The 17,667-nt window shown below is 40.3% G+C and overlaps 2 protein-coding genes across 9 annotated transcripts in view; both read left to right on the top strand.

Moving 5' to 3' along the window:
• The first annotated feature begins 1,145 nt into the window (after positions 1 to 1,145).
• Positions 1,146 to 2,063, top strand: LOC123963612 (odorant receptor 131-2-like). The gene has a single exon (XM_046040571.1). It carries the CDS (start codon positions 1,146 to 1,148, stop codon positions 2,061 to 2,063), a length of 918 nt encoding a protein of 305 aa, XP_045896527.1.
• Positions 2,064 to 4,792: 2,729 nt separating this feature from the next.
• The window catches only part of nup98 (nucleoporin 98 and 96 precursor), a 34,519-nt gene continuing 21,644 nt past the window's right edge, over positions 4,793 to 17,667 (top strand). For 3 of the 8 annotated variants that reach the window (XM_046039004.1, XM_046039002.1, XM_046039001.1), the window contains exons 1-11: positions 4,794 to 4,960; positions 8,063 to 8,172; positions 9,393 to 9,488; positions 9,740 to 9,922; positions 11,141 to 11,280; positions 11,617 to 11,724; positions 12,112 to 12,298; positions 12,449 to 12,618; positions 12,897 to 13,037; positions 16,363 to 16,498; positions 16,612 to 16,704. In XM_046039004.1, the coding sequence (XP_045894960.1) occupies positions 8,094 to 8,172; positions 9,393 to 9,488; positions 9,740 to 9,922; positions 11,141 to 11,280; positions 11,617 to 11,724; positions 12,112 to 12,298; positions 12,449 to 12,618; positions 12,897 to 13,037; positions 16,363 to 16,498; positions 16,612 to 16,704 (1,333 nt within the window). In that variant the 5' untranslated portion in view covers positions 4,794 to 4,960; positions 8,063 to 8,093. Of the gene's footprint in view, positions 4,961 to 8,062; positions 8,173 to 9,359; positions 9,489 to 9,739; positions 9,923 to 11,113; positions 11,281 to 11,616; positions 11,725 to 12,111; positions 12,299 to 12,448; positions 12,619 to 12,896; positions 13,038 to 16,362; positions 16,499 to 16,611; positions 16,705 to 17,667 lie in introns of all 8 variants that reach the window. The other 5 variants (XM_046038998.1, XM_046038997.1, XM_046039003.1 and 2 more) reach the window with 4 other exon arrangements.

The raw sequence follows: 17,667 nt of genomic DNA, 5'->3' as shown, positions 1-17,667 counted from the left end.
ATGATGCTTCATTGGTATTGGCTTTATGTGTACAGTGGAGATGATGACCAAAGTGGGAAGGTCCAAAGACTGGATGTTTGCTGGTAGGATACTTGGCAGGGTTTGATGGTGGGCCAGGGCTCTCAGCCTGTTCTGAACTGCTGCTCGTCTTGCCCCATGATTTTTCTTTCACGACTTCTGCTTCCGTTGGTATCAAATACTGTGGACTAAAGCAAGGATTATACTTTCCGTGTCCACGAATACATGAGGTTCCACTAGGGTCTGCATTACGAAAGAATTGTCATCAGATGGGTACGCGTAGGGTCTGTGCGGACGTCCACATACCTCACGTTTTTTGTGACCGCACAGACCTGGTGCCACTAGCGCTACCAGGGCACCAACCGATCTACTGAGCATGTGTGGAACGTGTCCGCCAAGCTGACTGCAGAAAGTAGTATAAACAGAAGTAGTCCGCGTCTGTGGGGTCCACAGCTGTCCGTGTCCGCTCCCGAGTATATTCGAGGCTTAAAGAAGTAAAAAAAACACAGCAAGGACGAAACAAGCACTTTCTTTGTCAGAGTCAGTTGAAGCAGGTGTCTGAACACAGCCAGGCCATTTTAATTGTCATGTATAATACAATCAAAACAAAACTATAAATAAATAAAGATTAAACCACATTCCTCATAATTTCATTAGGTTGGATACTGCTAATTCTATGCTTTACTCATATCTTCTAAGTTTGGAAAAATAATAAATTTGTGAAGCACCTTTTAATTCTGGTTTTGAGAGGCACTGTAAAAATAAACTTTACTTACTTTAAACTGTGTAAGACATGATCACATGGAGTGTTTGGGAAATAATAGCAGAGAGATTACATCACCTATTACTGAGCTGCTTACCATGCTGACATGTGATGGTGTCATGTGAACAGTGAAAGAAAAAGATTATATATAATATCTGAAGGCAGGCGAAGCCTGCAGAACATTTCTGCCTACATAGGAATTAGCACAGACTCTAACTTACCAATTATCTGCAGAGGGTAAATGGATTTTGATGATTTGGGGTTTCGGATGTGACTCAACAGGCATTTATTATTTAAAGACTCGGTCATTTTTTTTCATTGTTACTAACAGCAAGATATTAATTGTTGTAAATGCTTTTCTGAGATGTCCGATGCATCTCAATCCAACATAACTGTTGCATTGGGGTTACTGGAAAGAGTGATGCTTTCCACTCTGACTACAGTACCATGCTGTATATTCTTGTTCATTAATGTCATCATGTTATTCACCTTGAGGAGTAAACCAGTGTTTTGTGAGACCTCTCGTTACATTCTTCTGTATAATCTCCTTTTTGCAGACACTGTGCAGATGGTACTGAGCCAAGTACTGTACATACTGTCTATGTGTAGAATAATTCTGACTTATCCTGTCTGTGGTCTTCTTGTTATGCTTCTCAATCTAACATGTGAAATCTCTCCTCTGACACTGGTGGTGATGTCTGTGGAGAGATATGTTGCTGTGTGTTACCCACTGAGGCACGCTGCCATCATCACTGTCAGAAACACATGGGTGGCCGTCGTTGTGGTTTGGACCTTTTGTTCACTAAATATTTTCATTCGAGTTGTTTTACTGTTAGATTTTCCATTTCCAGAGAGCCTGCAGATGAAAGACCTTTGTAATACACTTGTCATGTTTCTTGGGAAAAGATCTGCTGATTATGACAAAGCCTACACTTGTTTTCTGTTTGTATCAGCTAGCGTGGCAATCATTTCCTCCTATATTGGTGTGATGATAGCAGCCAGGTCGGCCTCCACAGACAAAGCTTCAGTCCGTAAGGCTCGTAACACACTGCTGCTGCATCTGGTGCAGCTGGGCCTCAGTCTCTCTTCAACAGCGCACAACTCATTTATTGTAGTTCTCGCAAAGCTTTTAACAGGGGTTATATTTGTGCGTATACGGATTGTTCTGTACGTGTGTTTTTTCCTCCTCCCTAGATGTCTGAGTGCCCTCATCTATGGCCTCAGAGACCAGACCATCAGACCCATCCTTGTGTACCATCTTTGTTGTCGACGGAAACTCTAGTCCCAGTCGAGGCTGAATTCCCACCCTAAGAATCATGAAATGAATTAACCTGTCTGTATGTTTCTTAACCTTTAGGCACCTCCTCAAATGTTGCACCCTCTGGACACCTTTGTGGCAAAAATGAACATGTACATAAAAATTGCTATAAAATCATTATGCATCCATATTTTTTTGCTTTTTTTCCATAAATCACTTAAACAACTTCTCCCCTGATCAAAAATACCAAAAATTTAATAATTTTCAGGATTTTAACCCTTTCAATTCCAGTTTATTTATTTTAATTATTTCATTATTTACTCCAAAAAAACACAAAAGATTTATTATTTTCTGTAAAATAAATAGTAGGGGGATGGGGCTTTGGTGGTAATTAGAGTCTTGGATATGTCAAAGATTACCAACAAATTGAATTGATTGCATTAGTATTTTTTATGTAGTGTTAGATTTAAAAATTTTGCACCCTCTGGACACCTTCGTGGCAAAAATGTACATGTACATAAAAATTGCTGTAAAATTATTATACATCAATATATTTTTTCTTTTTTTAAATCACTTAAACTCATACTGTCATCTGACTGACCTTCATACGTCAGCATTTATGATAGAACAAGAAACAAACTAATTTTCCTATCTGTTGTTTTGTCAGTAATTCTGTTAATCCACTAACAGAATTCAGGTGTAACTCACATTAATTTGGAAAGATTTAAAATTTGTTCACATAGCTTTAATTTTACAAATATATAGGAGCAAATACAGTAGACACATTCATTTTGACAGACAAAAAAAAATTTGTATGAGGTAGGTGGATTTGCTATATACAATATGAACAGTGATATTTGTGTTTAAAGAGAGAAATTGAATTACAGCAATGAAAAATAGCCACAGGATGATTGTACAGGGATTTCAGGCCATTTGTGGGAGAGCAGATACATTTTTAACAGATAGTTTGGCAATTGATGAATGTTTCTAATACAGGGAGGAAAATACAAGACAAGCCTACAACATCTTGAATTGATATTTTTAATTTGTCTGTTAAAACCCCTCCCAAGGCAGGTTGGAGAGGATGCTTTTCTTTTTTGTTTTACATGAATGTCCAATGTGATCAATCTGATTGCTCACTTTTAATAAAATTTAAAGTCAACAGAAATTAAACAATTAATTAAATTGTTTCTGTATTAATCAGTGGTGAACAGTTACACAAAATTTACTAACTTACTGTACTGAAGTACAAATGTAGTACCTGTACTTTATTTTCTTTACATGCCACTCCACATCTGATCATTTCATAATAAAATTAAACATTAGCTGCAGTCTGATACAAACTCGTTCAAAATGAGCTCCACCTCAACAGCTGTAAAATCCTGCTTCTACATGAATGCATGAGGAATAATGACGAGATACAGAACATAAACAACCGTCAGCGCCTGTAGGAGCAGCAGCCGGTAGCTCCTTTAAAACTTCACTATGCTTTTTGTTTTTCATCTGATTTTTTTGGCTTTATTGCTGAAACACGTGTTACATCTGACAGAACAGTCCTACAGTCACTGGAAAAGGAAGACAGGACCAGGCTGTCGTTTACATTTTCCCAGACGCAAATTCAAAAGATTCCTCGTGTCTCTATACATAAATATACTGTATAGTTTTATTTTGCTTGTTTTGTTTAATGACAAATAAACAACCTTGTACCGTGTATCAGGGGACATTTTTTCTTTTCTACTTTAAGTACATTTTTATACTTGAATTATCTTACTTAAGTAACATTTTCAATGCAGTATATTTACTTGTAACAGAGTACCTTTACAGTGTGGTATTAGTACTTTTACTACAGACTGAGAGACTGGAGTCTCTATGTAGGCTGTGCACTGTACAGTAGACAAACTGGGAGATATGGCATACAATAAAAACATTTCACATCATTCAATATCGGTAATTATCAGGATAAATGTCAAATGATTATTTTTTTGAAGTTTTAAGGCTGATTTTTGCTACTAAGTGAAAGTTAATGTGGTTTTAAACTTTCCCTTCTGGTCAGAACAAACAGTGGATCACTTCACAAATCTGAGGCAGAACTATTCTGATAAAATCAACAAATATGATTATTAAATATTTTCTTCAGTCCCTTTTACTCAACAAAATAAATATCTTGATAGAAAAATTAAGTACTAATTAATTTGTGATTGAGATGAATTAAATCTTGATGATATATGAAAATTGAAAATGAAAATTATATTGCGATAATTATCATTATTGTTTTATTGCCCAGGCCTGGCACAAACAAGTGAAAAATACAAAACTTAATTAAAACATACAAGACCAAGATGTACAATTCAAAGGAAACGACTGCAAAACAACATCACAGTGATTCTTCATAACATTTCTAAAATGGGTAAGTGACTCGAGTTTGGTTTGAAGTTTGTTCCATAAATATGGAGCGAAGGAACCGAAAGCAGTGACAAACTGTGGAGACTGCTGTGATCTTGTGTTTATATTTATTTCTCTGGCGGAAATCAGGCATGAAATATAGAGAGAGAGTTTTAAAAAAAAGGTGCTAAAGAAATAAAAGAGAGAGAGAGGTCACATGATGATATAAAATACAATGATGTGTTCTTTCCCACTGGTATTAATCTTTTTACACAGTCTATGGTACAAACACCACATAAGCTTAATGCCAGCAGGCTCCAGCGCAGCGTACTCGCAACGTCATGACGCATGACGTATGAAAAAGCGTGATGACGGTTGCTGGTGGTCAGTTTTCCCTCCTCGTTGACGAAGCTATCCGGCTAATGCCGATGTTTACCTACAGATACTTTCATCGTTGAACATTTCTGGACTCCGTAGCTTAGCTATAGTAGGAGGAAGGCCGATAAAGAAACCGGACACCCACAGCAACGTTGTTAACGGTAAGTGTTCGGTAAAAAAAAACAATCGTTCTTTGTCTGTGTTGCTTTTTGTTTTGCTAACGTTAAGTAGTTAGCGGGGAGAGCTAGCTGGCTAACATTAGCTTGACGCACGTAACGTTAACGCATATAACGTTAACCAGCAACTGTCCGTAATACGGTAAATATCTAACAGTTGGGCGCGTTTATGTTGATTTAAAAGCTCACCCTGCTAATTAACTAACTAACGATAGTCCTCTTGTTTATGTCGGTGTCTGTGCGGTTAGCTTGAAGCGCTAGTTAGCATGTTAGCTGAGCGGAAGCAGATGCTACGGGCATGTCACTGTGTTTGCAGTCTTTGCGGGTTGGAACTGGTCCTGTCTGGCTCCGACTAGTTAGGAGACGGACTTGTTTTCCAGCTAGTTTAAACTCAGTCAACTAGCAGGCGGCGGCAGTAGCGTTGTATTCTGGATTAACCGTATTCTAACTAAAAGCAGAGCCCCCACGTGGAGCCGGACGTCAGAGCCCAGACTGGGGGTCGGCTTGTCTTCAGCAGTAACGTCAGCGGTACTTTGTGCCTCCGGGGATCAGGGGATAAAACTTTATCACGAAACGATGTTGTGTTTAACTTACCAGACTTCCCCCTGAATCAGTAACCATAACACAGCTGCACGTGAACTTGGCCCACAGGTCCGGGCAGGAATAGCTCTGCTGCAGGAAAATAAAGTCTGTGTTGAATACTTTCCTGTTTTTTGTACAGGGTGAAGGTGTAGTCCTCCCGTGGAGTGCCGCTGAGATAGAGACAAAGTGGGGATTATTGTAGATGGTAGCAGGAAGTCTTCCTGATTAATTCAGGGCTGCACAATTTATTAAAATATTATTGAATTGAAATATGCCCAACTGCAATATCCACATCTCTTGATGAAGGTAAAATGTGTAACAAAACAGCATTATAATAAAGTACTGTGTTGCTGCAGAGACACCCTCGCCTGCACATCCTGATCTGCAGATGTAGGAAAACACTCTTAGACCCCAACAGATGTCACACAATCATGATGGTCAATGTTTTTCTTTTTTATCAGTGATAATTATGATATAAAATGATCATTCATAGTAATTGTAAAATGTCATTTTATAATAATAAAATGCAACATACTGTGCTTCATTAAACTGGCGCCACCACCTTTAGCGCCATGACAGCCGCCTGTCATTTCCAATCAATACACATTGATGAGTTCTGTAAGTGGCTGTCAACACTGCAGGTTAATGTTTGTCTTTATTTGAGTCGTCAACACTGCAGGTTAATGTTTGTCTTTATTTGAGTCACAGCACAAAACAAAACAATGACCAAAACATTATTATTAGTACAACAAAACTCAACAGGTGTTGATGTTGAAAGTGCTCGGCAGACAGAGTCAACACAGTGGAACATGGAAACCCCACCGCCAGCTGGTGTTTTGGAGGTGACGCCAACGCGCAAGTATAAATGCGAGGGTACCTGCGTTGTCAACGCCATAGGTATCTGCGGCAAGTCACCGCAGGAGTATAAATCAGCGCCCCTCTGCTTTTGATTGGCTCTCCCCTTCTCTCAAATGTTAGATGCACCATTTTTTTTGTCGCCCTCTGAAGCTCTGTAATCAGAGGGTCGGTCAGTGGCTTCACTCAGGAGGCCGATATATCATCCTCACTGACAGCAGCTCCAATGTAACAGTGTTAAATACATATAGTTAGACTGTAGAGAATAATGCAGCTGAATGACGTCTGACAACCTGAACGTCGCTCTCCCTTAAACACCAACCACTCTGAAACGGCAGAACCCAAAGTATGTTTCAGTCATTAATAAAGCTTCCATCTGAAACATGTTACCGCTGAGAGAACATGGAGTTTCTGCAGGAATAATGGATTATGCAGGACTTCTCTTTGCTTTCATATCTGCGTTAAATACCCTGCTCTCTAAATGTCGGCGTCAGCAGACAGCTGAAAAACCGGTCAGCCGCTCGATCACTCGTGGCTTTGTCATTTGACTGAGTTTCATTTCCATCAAGGAGACGTAATCTGTAAGATTTAGATTCTGTCACCCACTGAGGGCTCATAACCAGGGGCCGGTTACACAAAAAACCTCAAGTTAAGATTTTCCTTAAAGTCTGTTACGGTCTCCTTTAAAATAAATTCGGTTGCGCAAAACACTCTTATATCTATTAAGGTTTCACTTAAGTATTTGAGGTTTTCTCCTTATCTTGGTCTTATACTTAAGGATTCCCTTAAGTGTGTTAAACCGTTGCACAAAGGACCTCAGCAACCAAACTAAGGAAAAGAATTTAAGGTACCTCTGGCTTTATCTTAACCGCAACACGGTTGAGTTTATGGCGATAAATGAAGAAAATTGACATATCCTGAGTGTTCTGCGACCGGGAGAATCCAACGGATCCACTAAACAACGAGCAAAACAAGAAGGCTGTCAAATGTGTCAGTAGCAACACGGTCTAGTTTAAATCTGTAGCGTACAGAAAGTGGTTCTCAGCAGTTTTATTGGATTCCCTTTTGTAATTGCTGATCTATTTATTGGCAAGAAAAGAGAAGTTGTCATACTTATTTTGGATCTCCTGGATGAACCTCTTCACAACTCGACTCCTTGAATTAATTTTCAAAGCGTTTTCCTCCCACATTTGTTGTTTACTGTTATTTGGGGATCAAATGTACTTTTTAATGTTTTTATGAAAATCCTCCAGCTGCACGATATTTTCCTCCTCTGACCAATTTGGTTTTCTTGTCGTCTTTTCTTTCCAACTTTGTACGGTGATAACGGGTCAAGTGCTGGTGCAGGCAAACAGTCTCCATGGTAACAGTAGAATTTCACTACTGTAAGTTCTGCATCAGTGCAGCAAACAACTTAATGCTTTTCCTTAACTAAGGAAACATTTAAAGGGAAATTTCTTAGCTAAGGAGAAATTAAGACTTAAGAAAATAACTCAAGTTTTTTTTGTGCATCCGGCCGAAGGTTTTTAAGTCCTCCGCTGTTTATAATCTGATTTTTGGAACGCTGCTGCCGAACATGCAGAGCGGAGACGTTGCTATGGGAATGCAGCTATTTAAACACGTTTTATATTTCTGTTTGTCTCCATACAGAAGACTTATGCTGTCCTGCTAGCAGGGCAAGATGTTCAACAAGTCATTTGTTACTCCCTTCGGCGGAGGGACGGGGGGGTTTGGCACCTCATCGACCTTTGGACAGCAAAGTAAGTCATTTTATTTATTTAAACTCAAGTCAGACGTACAATAGTTCAAGCACAGAGCTGATTCTTACAGATGAGTTTAGGAATTAGTTTTCTCCTTGTCTGTTATGTTCTCTGACTCCCGGACGTTTAAAGGTAGTCTGGAGAGTCTGACACTGATTTAGATTTCACATAATGATCGACATTATGAGAATAACTGAATTTATTATTCTCCTTCGCACCTAAATTAATTATCTGAATATCCTATAATTTAAGGTTTTCCTCCAGGAAACTGTTTATAAACCACCAAGATCAAAACAATCACAGACGCATGACCTGGTAATCAAACAGTTCAGTCCAGAAGTGAGTTCATATTGTCATTAGAGCTGCAACGACTAGTCGGGGCGGAAGAAAATAAATAAATTTTAATTGTTTAGTTTTTGTTTTTTTTAAGCAAAGATGTGAAGAATTAGCTGGTTACATCTTCTTAAATGTGAGAAACTGCTGCTATTAAATGAAGAGTCTTTGGGTTTTGGACTGTTAGTTGGACCAAAGAAGCAATTTGAAGACGTCACTTTGTGCTCTGGAAAATTGTGATGAGCATTTTTCACAATTACTTGACATTTTATTCACTAAACGATTAGTCGATTAATCGTGACAGTAATTGGCAGATTAGTCTAATGAAAGTAATCGTTAGTTGCAGCCCTAATTGTCATTAATCCGTATAAACATTTTGGAGATGAGCCAGCATGAGAGGAAATATCCTACTGTCATGTGTTTTAATCTGTTGTTGTGATGTAGAAGTTTGGTTTGATCATTCAGCCCTAAAATAAACAAACTAAATATGTTGATTGTCTTGGTCTGGTAGGTTGTTAGTGAAATGCTACCATCTATTTATTTAATTTAAATTTTTATAATAACACACACGTTACAGTGTCATTTACTTATAATATTTTTATTTTTTCAACATCGTTTTATTTACACACAAACACAACTTTTACTGTTTTATTTCTTAATCTAATAAAATGTATGAAATTAATTGTCCTTATGTACTTTATATGTAGCTTTGGCAATATTGTTGCTATACATTCCTGCCAGTAAAGCTAATTTGAATATGAATTTGAAATGCATTGTGGGAGAGAGAGTCTCCAGTTTATTTTATTCCTGGTGATTGAAGCAGATGGTTTTTAACGCATCAGTCTGTTTCATAGCGGCCTCTCCTCACATGAACTCTGTGACTGCAGCTGCAGGTTTTGGGACGACGGGAGGCTTTGGGACGTCTGCGTTCGGGACCACCAGCAACGCTGGAGGACTTTTTGGTTCCACACAGAATAAACCTGGTTTGTCAGCTCTTGTCTCATTCGCTCTTGTTAGACAAAAAGCAATTGGCTGCTGAGTGTCTCAGTCAGCGCTGCCTGTCTGAAGAGACGACTGAATCCACTCTGCAATGAGGCTTCTGTTCTTTATTCAACAACAAGTTGTTCCTTTTAAAGACAGTTTATATCCATGCATAAAAATGTGGATCGACAATAGTCAAGAAGATTCATAAATAAATACTTTGCTCTTATCTGTCCTCCTTTCTTTCCTCCAGGTCTGTTTGGGTCGAGTACATTCAGCCAGCCGGCCACGCCCTCCACCAACACCGGCTTCGGTTTTGGTGCGGCGAGCGGCACTTCCACCAGCCTGTTCGGCAGCACTGCAACGGGCACCACCGGCGGGCTCTTCTCCCAGCAGAACAATGCTTTCGGTGCCAACAAACCCACCTCTTTTGGAAGTGAGAACCCTCCGTAGTTCTGTTGTTGGTGTCTTGTGAATGCAGGGTACCCGCAGGGGACGGCTTTAAAAAAAGTCTTTAAATTTAATATTCTAAAAATAAGGCCTTTAAAAATATTACATTTTGTTTACGAAAGCCTTAAATTTTGGAAATTTTGTTTGAATTCTCACCTGATTTTTCTGAAAATTTCCTTCATTCTGGAGACGTTAAATGTTTAATGCTCAAGATTTTCTAAGGGAAAACCCCCAGACCCCCCATTTATATAAGCATCGAATATTCCATCAAAATAGTGTTAAAATACCTTCTTGTCTTGTTCTCGTGAACCCAATATTGTGCAATAAGTGTATCGTCACACCCCTAATCTGAACCGCTTTTCAACACAAAGTGACGTCCTTGATTCATTTTATCTTATCAAAGCACAAACACACCCCAAAAAGCTGTAGTGTGTTAAATATGAATATATTAATTTCTGTAATTTGGTATATAGTAATTTTTCTTGGGCTTAAACGTCATACAGATTTTCCATTATACGGCAGTGAAGTTGGCATTAAATTTCATCCTAGGTGGTATTTAAAAGGTCTTAAAGTCTTGAATTTAACTTGGAGGATCCTGGGGGGGGGGGGGGGGGGGGGGGGGGGGTACCCTGTGTATGGTTGATTAGATCAGTAATGAAAACCTACTTCAGAAAACAGCTGACTGTTATTAAAGGGTAATTTCAGAATTTTAAAACCAGTATTTTAGTGTTGAAATGACTCGTAGGTAGAAAGAGTTTTGAATCTGACAGCATCGTAGAAAGGATCCTCACGAGGGACTCGAGAGGCGAGTTGCTGCAGGAAGATGCCGGTGGAAACGAGGGAGAGGAGTTTTTTCTCCTCTCCCTCGTTTCCACCGGCGTCTTTGTTTTGTGAGACTTCACGGATCTACTGCAGGAATTCCAAAACTTATTGTACCTATTAGTCTTTTCCGCACTAAAATATGTGAGCTCCAGGTCTAAACGATTGTAATTACCCTTTAAGTTACAACGTGATCTGAAACCAAAAAGAAGAAGGTACCATGGATATAAAGCAAAGTTGTGCTAATTTAAGAAGTATGAAATGACAGCACACAAGCGCTTCAGTTCAATGTCCGCACTGCTCAGTCCAGCTGTCACTTTGATTTGTTTATCTAATGAAACATCTGAACGGCCTGAAGAAGTCTCCCTCCCACCGTGTCCTCCAGGCTTTGGGACGAGCACCAGCAGTGGCGGGCTGTTCGGGGCGACCAACACCACCTCCAACCCGTTCGGCGGAACAACCTCCCTGTTTGGAGGCTCGGGGTTCTCCGCCGCACAGCAGCCGGGAACAACCGTCAAATTCAACGTGAGTACTTTAATCAGGCCCCATCCACACTAGAATCAGAACAGACCATCTGCTTCATGTTTAGACCGGCACGGCCAGTGCACGTGAACGACCACCAGATGACGATTTTCAGCCGTTTTAATACAGGCGGCGATCAACTCTGATACGCAGCTAAAACGCTGCTGTGGACGGAGATCGTGTTCGATTTGATTCTCCGCTTTTAAACTAAAGCGGCGTCGTGTGAACGGGGCCTTTAAATGAGTCAACAAGCCGTGGAAAAAATAAAGCATTTAACCCTGAAAACACCAGAGCATGTTTGTTCATACAATTTTTTTATTTTTTACCCCCTCCCTTCAGCCTCCTACAGGAAGTGACACAATGGTGAAAGCAGGCGTGACCACGAGCATCAACACGAAGCACCAGTGCATCACGGCCATGAAGGAGTACGAAAACAAATCCCTGGAGGTGAGTTTGTCGGCGAGTTTCTTCTAAAAGTTAAATGAACTGTGTGGTATTCTGTGTCTGAACACAAGTGAGAAACGGGTCATAACTTCAGAAAGAAACAGAACATCAACGCTTTGATTACATAGGGGAAAAAAAGAAAAACAAGTGGAATTTCAGCTAAGAAACGTGCAGAGAGCACCCAGCTAGGAAGAGAGGAGCAGGCAGACTTTCTGGCCCCTGAGGGCCCCTAACATGAGGATTTAGTTGAGGTGAATTAAATTTGTCAGTCAGGTGAGAGGGCGTCCTGCTGTTTGTGTAAACTGGACTGTAGTGTGTTGAAACGTTCTTAAAGGTTTATGACCCGGCTGTAGTTGCGTTCTCTCATTTTTCCCGCTCGTCCCCCTGCAGGAGTTGAGGCTGGAGGACTACCAGGCGGGCAGGAAGGGCCCGACCAACCCGATGGCTGCGGGGACGGGCAGTTTGTTTGGACCGGCCACGGCCACATCCAGCACCACCACCGGCCTGTTCGGCTCCGCTGCCCCCAACAACACCAGCTTCTCCTTCGGACAGAACAAGAGCACCTTTGGACCTGCAGGTTGGTGGAAAAGAGACAGAAGCTGCTCATCTCCTCACAGATCCAGAGTCGGCTCCAACATCTCAGGGTTCTGTTTAGTTACCAACGTGTTGTAGAAATCATTTTACAGCTAGTGAAGCAACATGCTGCGTGTTCGTCCTCCCTCTCTAGCGGCCGCCGGCAGTTTCGGTACGACGGCAGGCGGCCTGTTCGGCCAGCAGACCCAGCAGCAAGCGGCCAACAGCCTCTTCAAGCCGTTCGGCCAGGCCACCACAACGCAGAGCACCGGCTTCTCCTTCGGCAACACCAACACTATGGGGCAGGCCAACACCAGCAGCATGGTGAGTAAATACGTCCTGTTGTTGGGAAAACGGCAGCAAGTTATGAGAAAGAAAACGTGTAAACAAAGAGGAAATGCAGCTGAATTATGTCAGATCCAACAGAAGGTGAACTTCAGCGTTAAACTGCGTCGTTGCTGGATTTTTAAAATACAAGTAAACTGCTAATTTCACTAATTGTCACAGAAGTCTTCCTGCTGTCAGACGCCTGACCAGAATGTCGTCATTGTTTTGAAGCCAGTCTGAGTTTTGTGTCACGCCCGTCCTCTCCTGTGCTTCAGGGTTTGTTTGGAAACACTGCGGCGGCTCAGCCGGCGGGCGGGTTGTTCGGCGGCAGTCAGACGAGCGCCGCCACCGGCTTTGGGACCGCCACCGGGCTGTTCGGCCAAACCAACACTGGATTTGGGAACGCCGCCACACAGGTACAGACCGGCTTCAGTTTATCAGGAACAGACAGTAATTACTTCAGTCGCTGTCGGAACAGAACCTTCAGTTTTCAAGTGGAAACGCATAACTCAAATCTCCCTTAAAGCGTGCAAACACTCGAGTCACGCTCAGTAGTACATCAGGACAGGTACTAATGAAGCACTGTTGTATTGTTGTAGTTAGTTAACTATGATTTAGTGAATTAAATTTAAATCATAAACTATTACTTTATGATTTTTATTGGTGTCGTTTTATTGATACTGCGTGTGCGTTTGCTTCTTTATTGATTAAAAAATACAAGAAGAATTAGAATTGAATATTTTAAATGTTCTTACACAGGGTGTCCGCGCGGTCTTAAAGTCTTTAAAAGGTGATAAAACAATTTAGCTAAAATTAAGGCCTTTAAAAAGTCTTAAAGTCTTAATCACCATTTAACAAGGTATTAAATTTTGAAGATATTTTTTTCAATGTGAAAATTCTGTTTGTCCAAAAGTTTGTTTGCTAAAAGTGTAGGTGAACATTTTTATTTATAATGCGTAGCCAAAAACACTAGACAGGCAGAGAGTAGCGACTGTTCCTTTCTGTAACGTTAGGCGCAGGGATCTACCAGGCGCCTATTTCACTCTTAAACGCTCCAAAAAAGAGATCTGTGTGAACCAGAAAATGATTTATGAATACAACCGACAGATCAATCACAGCCTGGATGGAGCGGGATTTAAAAAAAAAAAAAAAAGCTTGATGTGCTGCTACAAACTTTATAAATGTTGAAGTCAATGTTCTGCATAAACAGTTATGATTATTGACGAGTTAGTAGCCTGATCAAAATCAAGGTTGGAGACTCTCATGTAGCCTGGAGCTTTTTTCTTGCACAAAGTTAATGAATAAAAAACTCCAAACTGAAGCAGCTGTAATTTGAATTAATATTATAACCTACTAGTGGTAAATTATATTCTATTATATTGAATTTAGTAATATATTCATTATGTTACTATCGAACTTTTAGTTTACTATGAAATTAACAATATACTTTCAATTTAATGTTGTACTAATACAGTCATTTAGGCTAGTCTCTCCTCCAGGCTGTGCCTGTGCTACTCCGCCTACATTACTTACGTTATTCATCACTCAGTTTATTCTCCATCTTTGTTTCCTCCTGGCCGGTTTGAATTTTGTTGTGTTGATCAAGTTGTCAATGAAAGTTATCACACATCACTGCAGGCAAACTCTAAAACACAAAATTACACTTTTACATTATTTGCTGTAATATTGCGTACATAAAAGTCATAGTTTATTTAAGACAGTTGCTTTTCGCAGGAAATCTGACCCTCACATAGAAAACAGTTGGCCCGTACAGGCTGTTATAGGCAACTGAGAAAGTTGGTGAATGCCTCAATTTGTAGGTGGTGTTACAACCTGATGACATCCAGGCAAGAAATATGTTAGAAAAATATTTAAATTCCTTTTAAAAACTCAAATGTCCCTTTTTAAAGGTGTGTGGCTGATTTTTAATCGTTACAGCTCAAAGTGGTGCGGCAGTCTTAAAATATGTTGAAAAAGTCTTGAAAAGGTCTTAAAGGTTTTGAATTTTACTGCAGGATTCCTGTATATACCCTGTTAGAGCAAAGTCACTATATGAACTCTGAGTGACTGAGTCGCTGTTGGACAAGTTTCATTCTCACTTCATCAGATGGAGTCGACGGCCTCAGACAGCCGACCAAGACGTTAACCACACGGTCTCTGCCACCTATTTCCAGGAAAAACAGCCTAAAATAACAAACCCAAAATAAATCAGTAATATCTCCTCAACCATTTGGCCTGGTCTCCTTTTGAAGGTCAGAAGCTAAGGAATATAAATCCATTGTACATTAACATGTTTATTTTACCCCCGCGACCCTGTACCCAGGATGAGCGGTTGACGATGGATGGATTTTTATTTTACCATTACAGACTACATGGAGATCCAATACAGGAAAAATGATAATTTCATCCTCGCCTGGTTTAAAAAAAAAAAAAAAAAGCTATATTTTAATGCAATAAAACATCATAAGGTAGATTCTAATACACCTGGAAACAACTGCAACTGTAAATTTAATGAGAAGAAACTGATATACAACTGTTATTACACAATCTTTCAAAAATATACCAGGCGAATGTTTTGGCCATATTTAAATGTTCACTTTTATTGGGAGTTATCTTCAACACATTATTTCTCTCCACACAACCACGTACCAAATAACACAAAGCTTCCAAAACATTGAAATATTGATTTAAAAACAGTCAATATTCCTGTGACTTTACAGGCCACAAGTTGAGAAGTGTAAGTTTCTTTCTCTTCGTATTGAAAAGATAAATCGATTGCTATCCTGCATGTCTGTGTAGCTCCTATGGGCCGCCAGCAGAGGGCGATAAAGACCGCCTCCGCCAAAGCAAACTCTCCCTCAATCTGACGACAGAAACTAAACTTATCAGCTCAGATGATGATAGCGTCACTATCGACCTGCGAGGCAATCTTTATTAACACAAACAACCGCTGTTTTGGACTGAAAACAGCGAAAATCGGTCACCTGCCCGATTTCGGGCAGATCCGGGTACCACTTGGTTAACTTAAAGTCCTGTTTGAGTTTCCAACGCAGCTGAAGAGTCAAACACAAACCCTACACCTCCCGCTAATCAGAAGGTCGGTGGTTCAATCCCCCGGCTCTGTGTTTTTGGCTTTGAGAGGTCAAAAGAATAGAAGGACACTGAACGGGTGCATTTAAAATAATTAGATTATTATGGAAAAGTTAATTTTCTTCCTGAATTTAATTCAAAAACGTTTGTTTTTAATCTTGACATTTACGGCGCACAGCTCGTGGAAATCAAAACTCCAGTATCTCTTTATTTTCTTTAACACAGAACCGGGTCTAATCAGCTCATGAACTCTAAACGGCTGCAAAGGTTTCCTGAGCATTTAATCTCCGTCTGGTTCTGCTGCGCACCTGGACAGATCTTTTTCAGTGCAACTAAATAAATTTCATGGTTATTTGTTTTAAAACAGAACGACCACGAAGCTGTCAGCAAGTTTTATTTCTCTCGTTTTAAAATTCGCTTTGTCCTCTCGTGGCCTGTTCTTAAACATCAGTCAGTGTCGCTCCCTCGTTCGTAAATTAACGTCGTCAGACCCAGAACTTCTTTCACAACTTGTAATCAGCAAGCTCAGCCCCCAGACTGGACTACCGAAGACCCTGAGACCCCCGGAGCATCTGTCATATACGTCCACCAACGTGACGAGCGGCTGGGTGAATGTCACTGATGTTTCACTGTGTGTTTTGTCTTTTACAGCAGAGTTTATTCGGTAGTAAGTCGGCCGGGTTCGGCACCACCACCACCAGCGCCCCGTCCTTTGGCACTGGCACCGGGCTGTTTGGCAACAAGCCCACCCTCACGCTGGGGACCGGAACCAACACCTCCACCTTCGGTACGTCTGCCAGCGTTCAGAGCGGAGCCGGGTGGCGTGTTGCTTTATGCCTCAGGACGTGTTTGCATTTAACTTTCATTATTGGTGAGCGTTTTGTTTGTGGCCTTGTGCAGGTTTTGGTGCAAACCCCGCTGGAGGAAGTCTGTTTGGGAACAAGCCAGCCACTGGAGGACTGGGGACTGGACTGGGAACCAGCTTCGGAGCAGGTACGGGAGGAACCGCGACATCAGAAAGGAATAAATAATGATACAGGGCTAAAAGCGGCGTGTGTATAACAATAAAAATAAAATGTAAATGATGATTTATCGAGCAAAAATATCTCTCATTCCCTGGTTCCAACGTCTCATTTCTAAATGTGTGCTGCTTTTCTTAGTCTATGATTTTAAACTGAATATCTTTTGGGTTTTTGCACCTTTGATCAAAAACAAGCAGTTTGAATACGTCAGTTTGGCCTTCAGGAGGTTCTGATTAACCTTTTTTTACTGTTGTCTGACATTTTATTGACAAATTGATAGTGAAAGTAATCGTTAGTTACGGTCCTACACCACTTTCACAGACTTCTTTAGACTTTATTTATTATTTATGGACATAGTTACACGTGTAAAACACAAGAAACAGATGATCGCTGCAAATTCAGATACAATAAAGAAGAAAATGAAAAATGTATAAATGAGCAAACGGGCACGCTCTGGTAAATATTGAGTAGGTGAACAAAAGTGGGCGTTCTTATTTTAAAGAGGTGGTATTATAATGTAATAGCCAATCAGATGCAGAGAAGGGCGGGTCAGCGAGAAGCCAGTAAAAAGCTCTGGTTCAGTTGTATATGTTGCCGACCAGTTTTTGCAAAAAAAAAAGCAAAATATGACCCTTTTAATAAACTTAACCAGATTGGTTAACACTGATTGGTTTTCAGCATTAATAAATTATTAATTAATGTTGCTTTGATTATTGAATATTATCGTTTAAAGAATGTATTTCTCCATCACAGCCAGGGCAAACTTTTATAAATGATGATGCTCGTCGCCTCTTTCTTCGGCTTTGTATGCAGTCGCTCCGTCTCTAAAATGCTGAACACGTGTTCAGACCTTCAGGGCCGCTGCTGAAGACTTTGTTCATGATATTTTACACTTTCTAATTGAGGAACTTATTATTTTAAATCCTGCTATTAC

Source organism: Micropterus dolomieu, linkage group LG23 (assembly GCF_021292245.1).
Source record: "Micropterus dolomieu isolate WLL.071019.BEF.003 ecotype Adirondacks linkage group LG23, ASM2129224v1, whole genome shotgun sequence".
NCBI lineage: Eukaryota > Metazoa > Chordata > Actinopteri > Centrarchiformes > Centrarchidae > Micropterus > Micropterus dolomieu.
Note: the sequence above shows the minus strand (reverse complement) of the source record. Positions and strands in the feature narration are given on the sequence as shown.

What these genes read in the sequence shown, in the direction of transcription:
- LOC123963612 (XM_046040571.1), top strand. Translation starts at nt 1,146, where the DNA reads ATGTCCGATGCATCTCAATCCAACATAACTGTTGCATTGGGGTTACTG.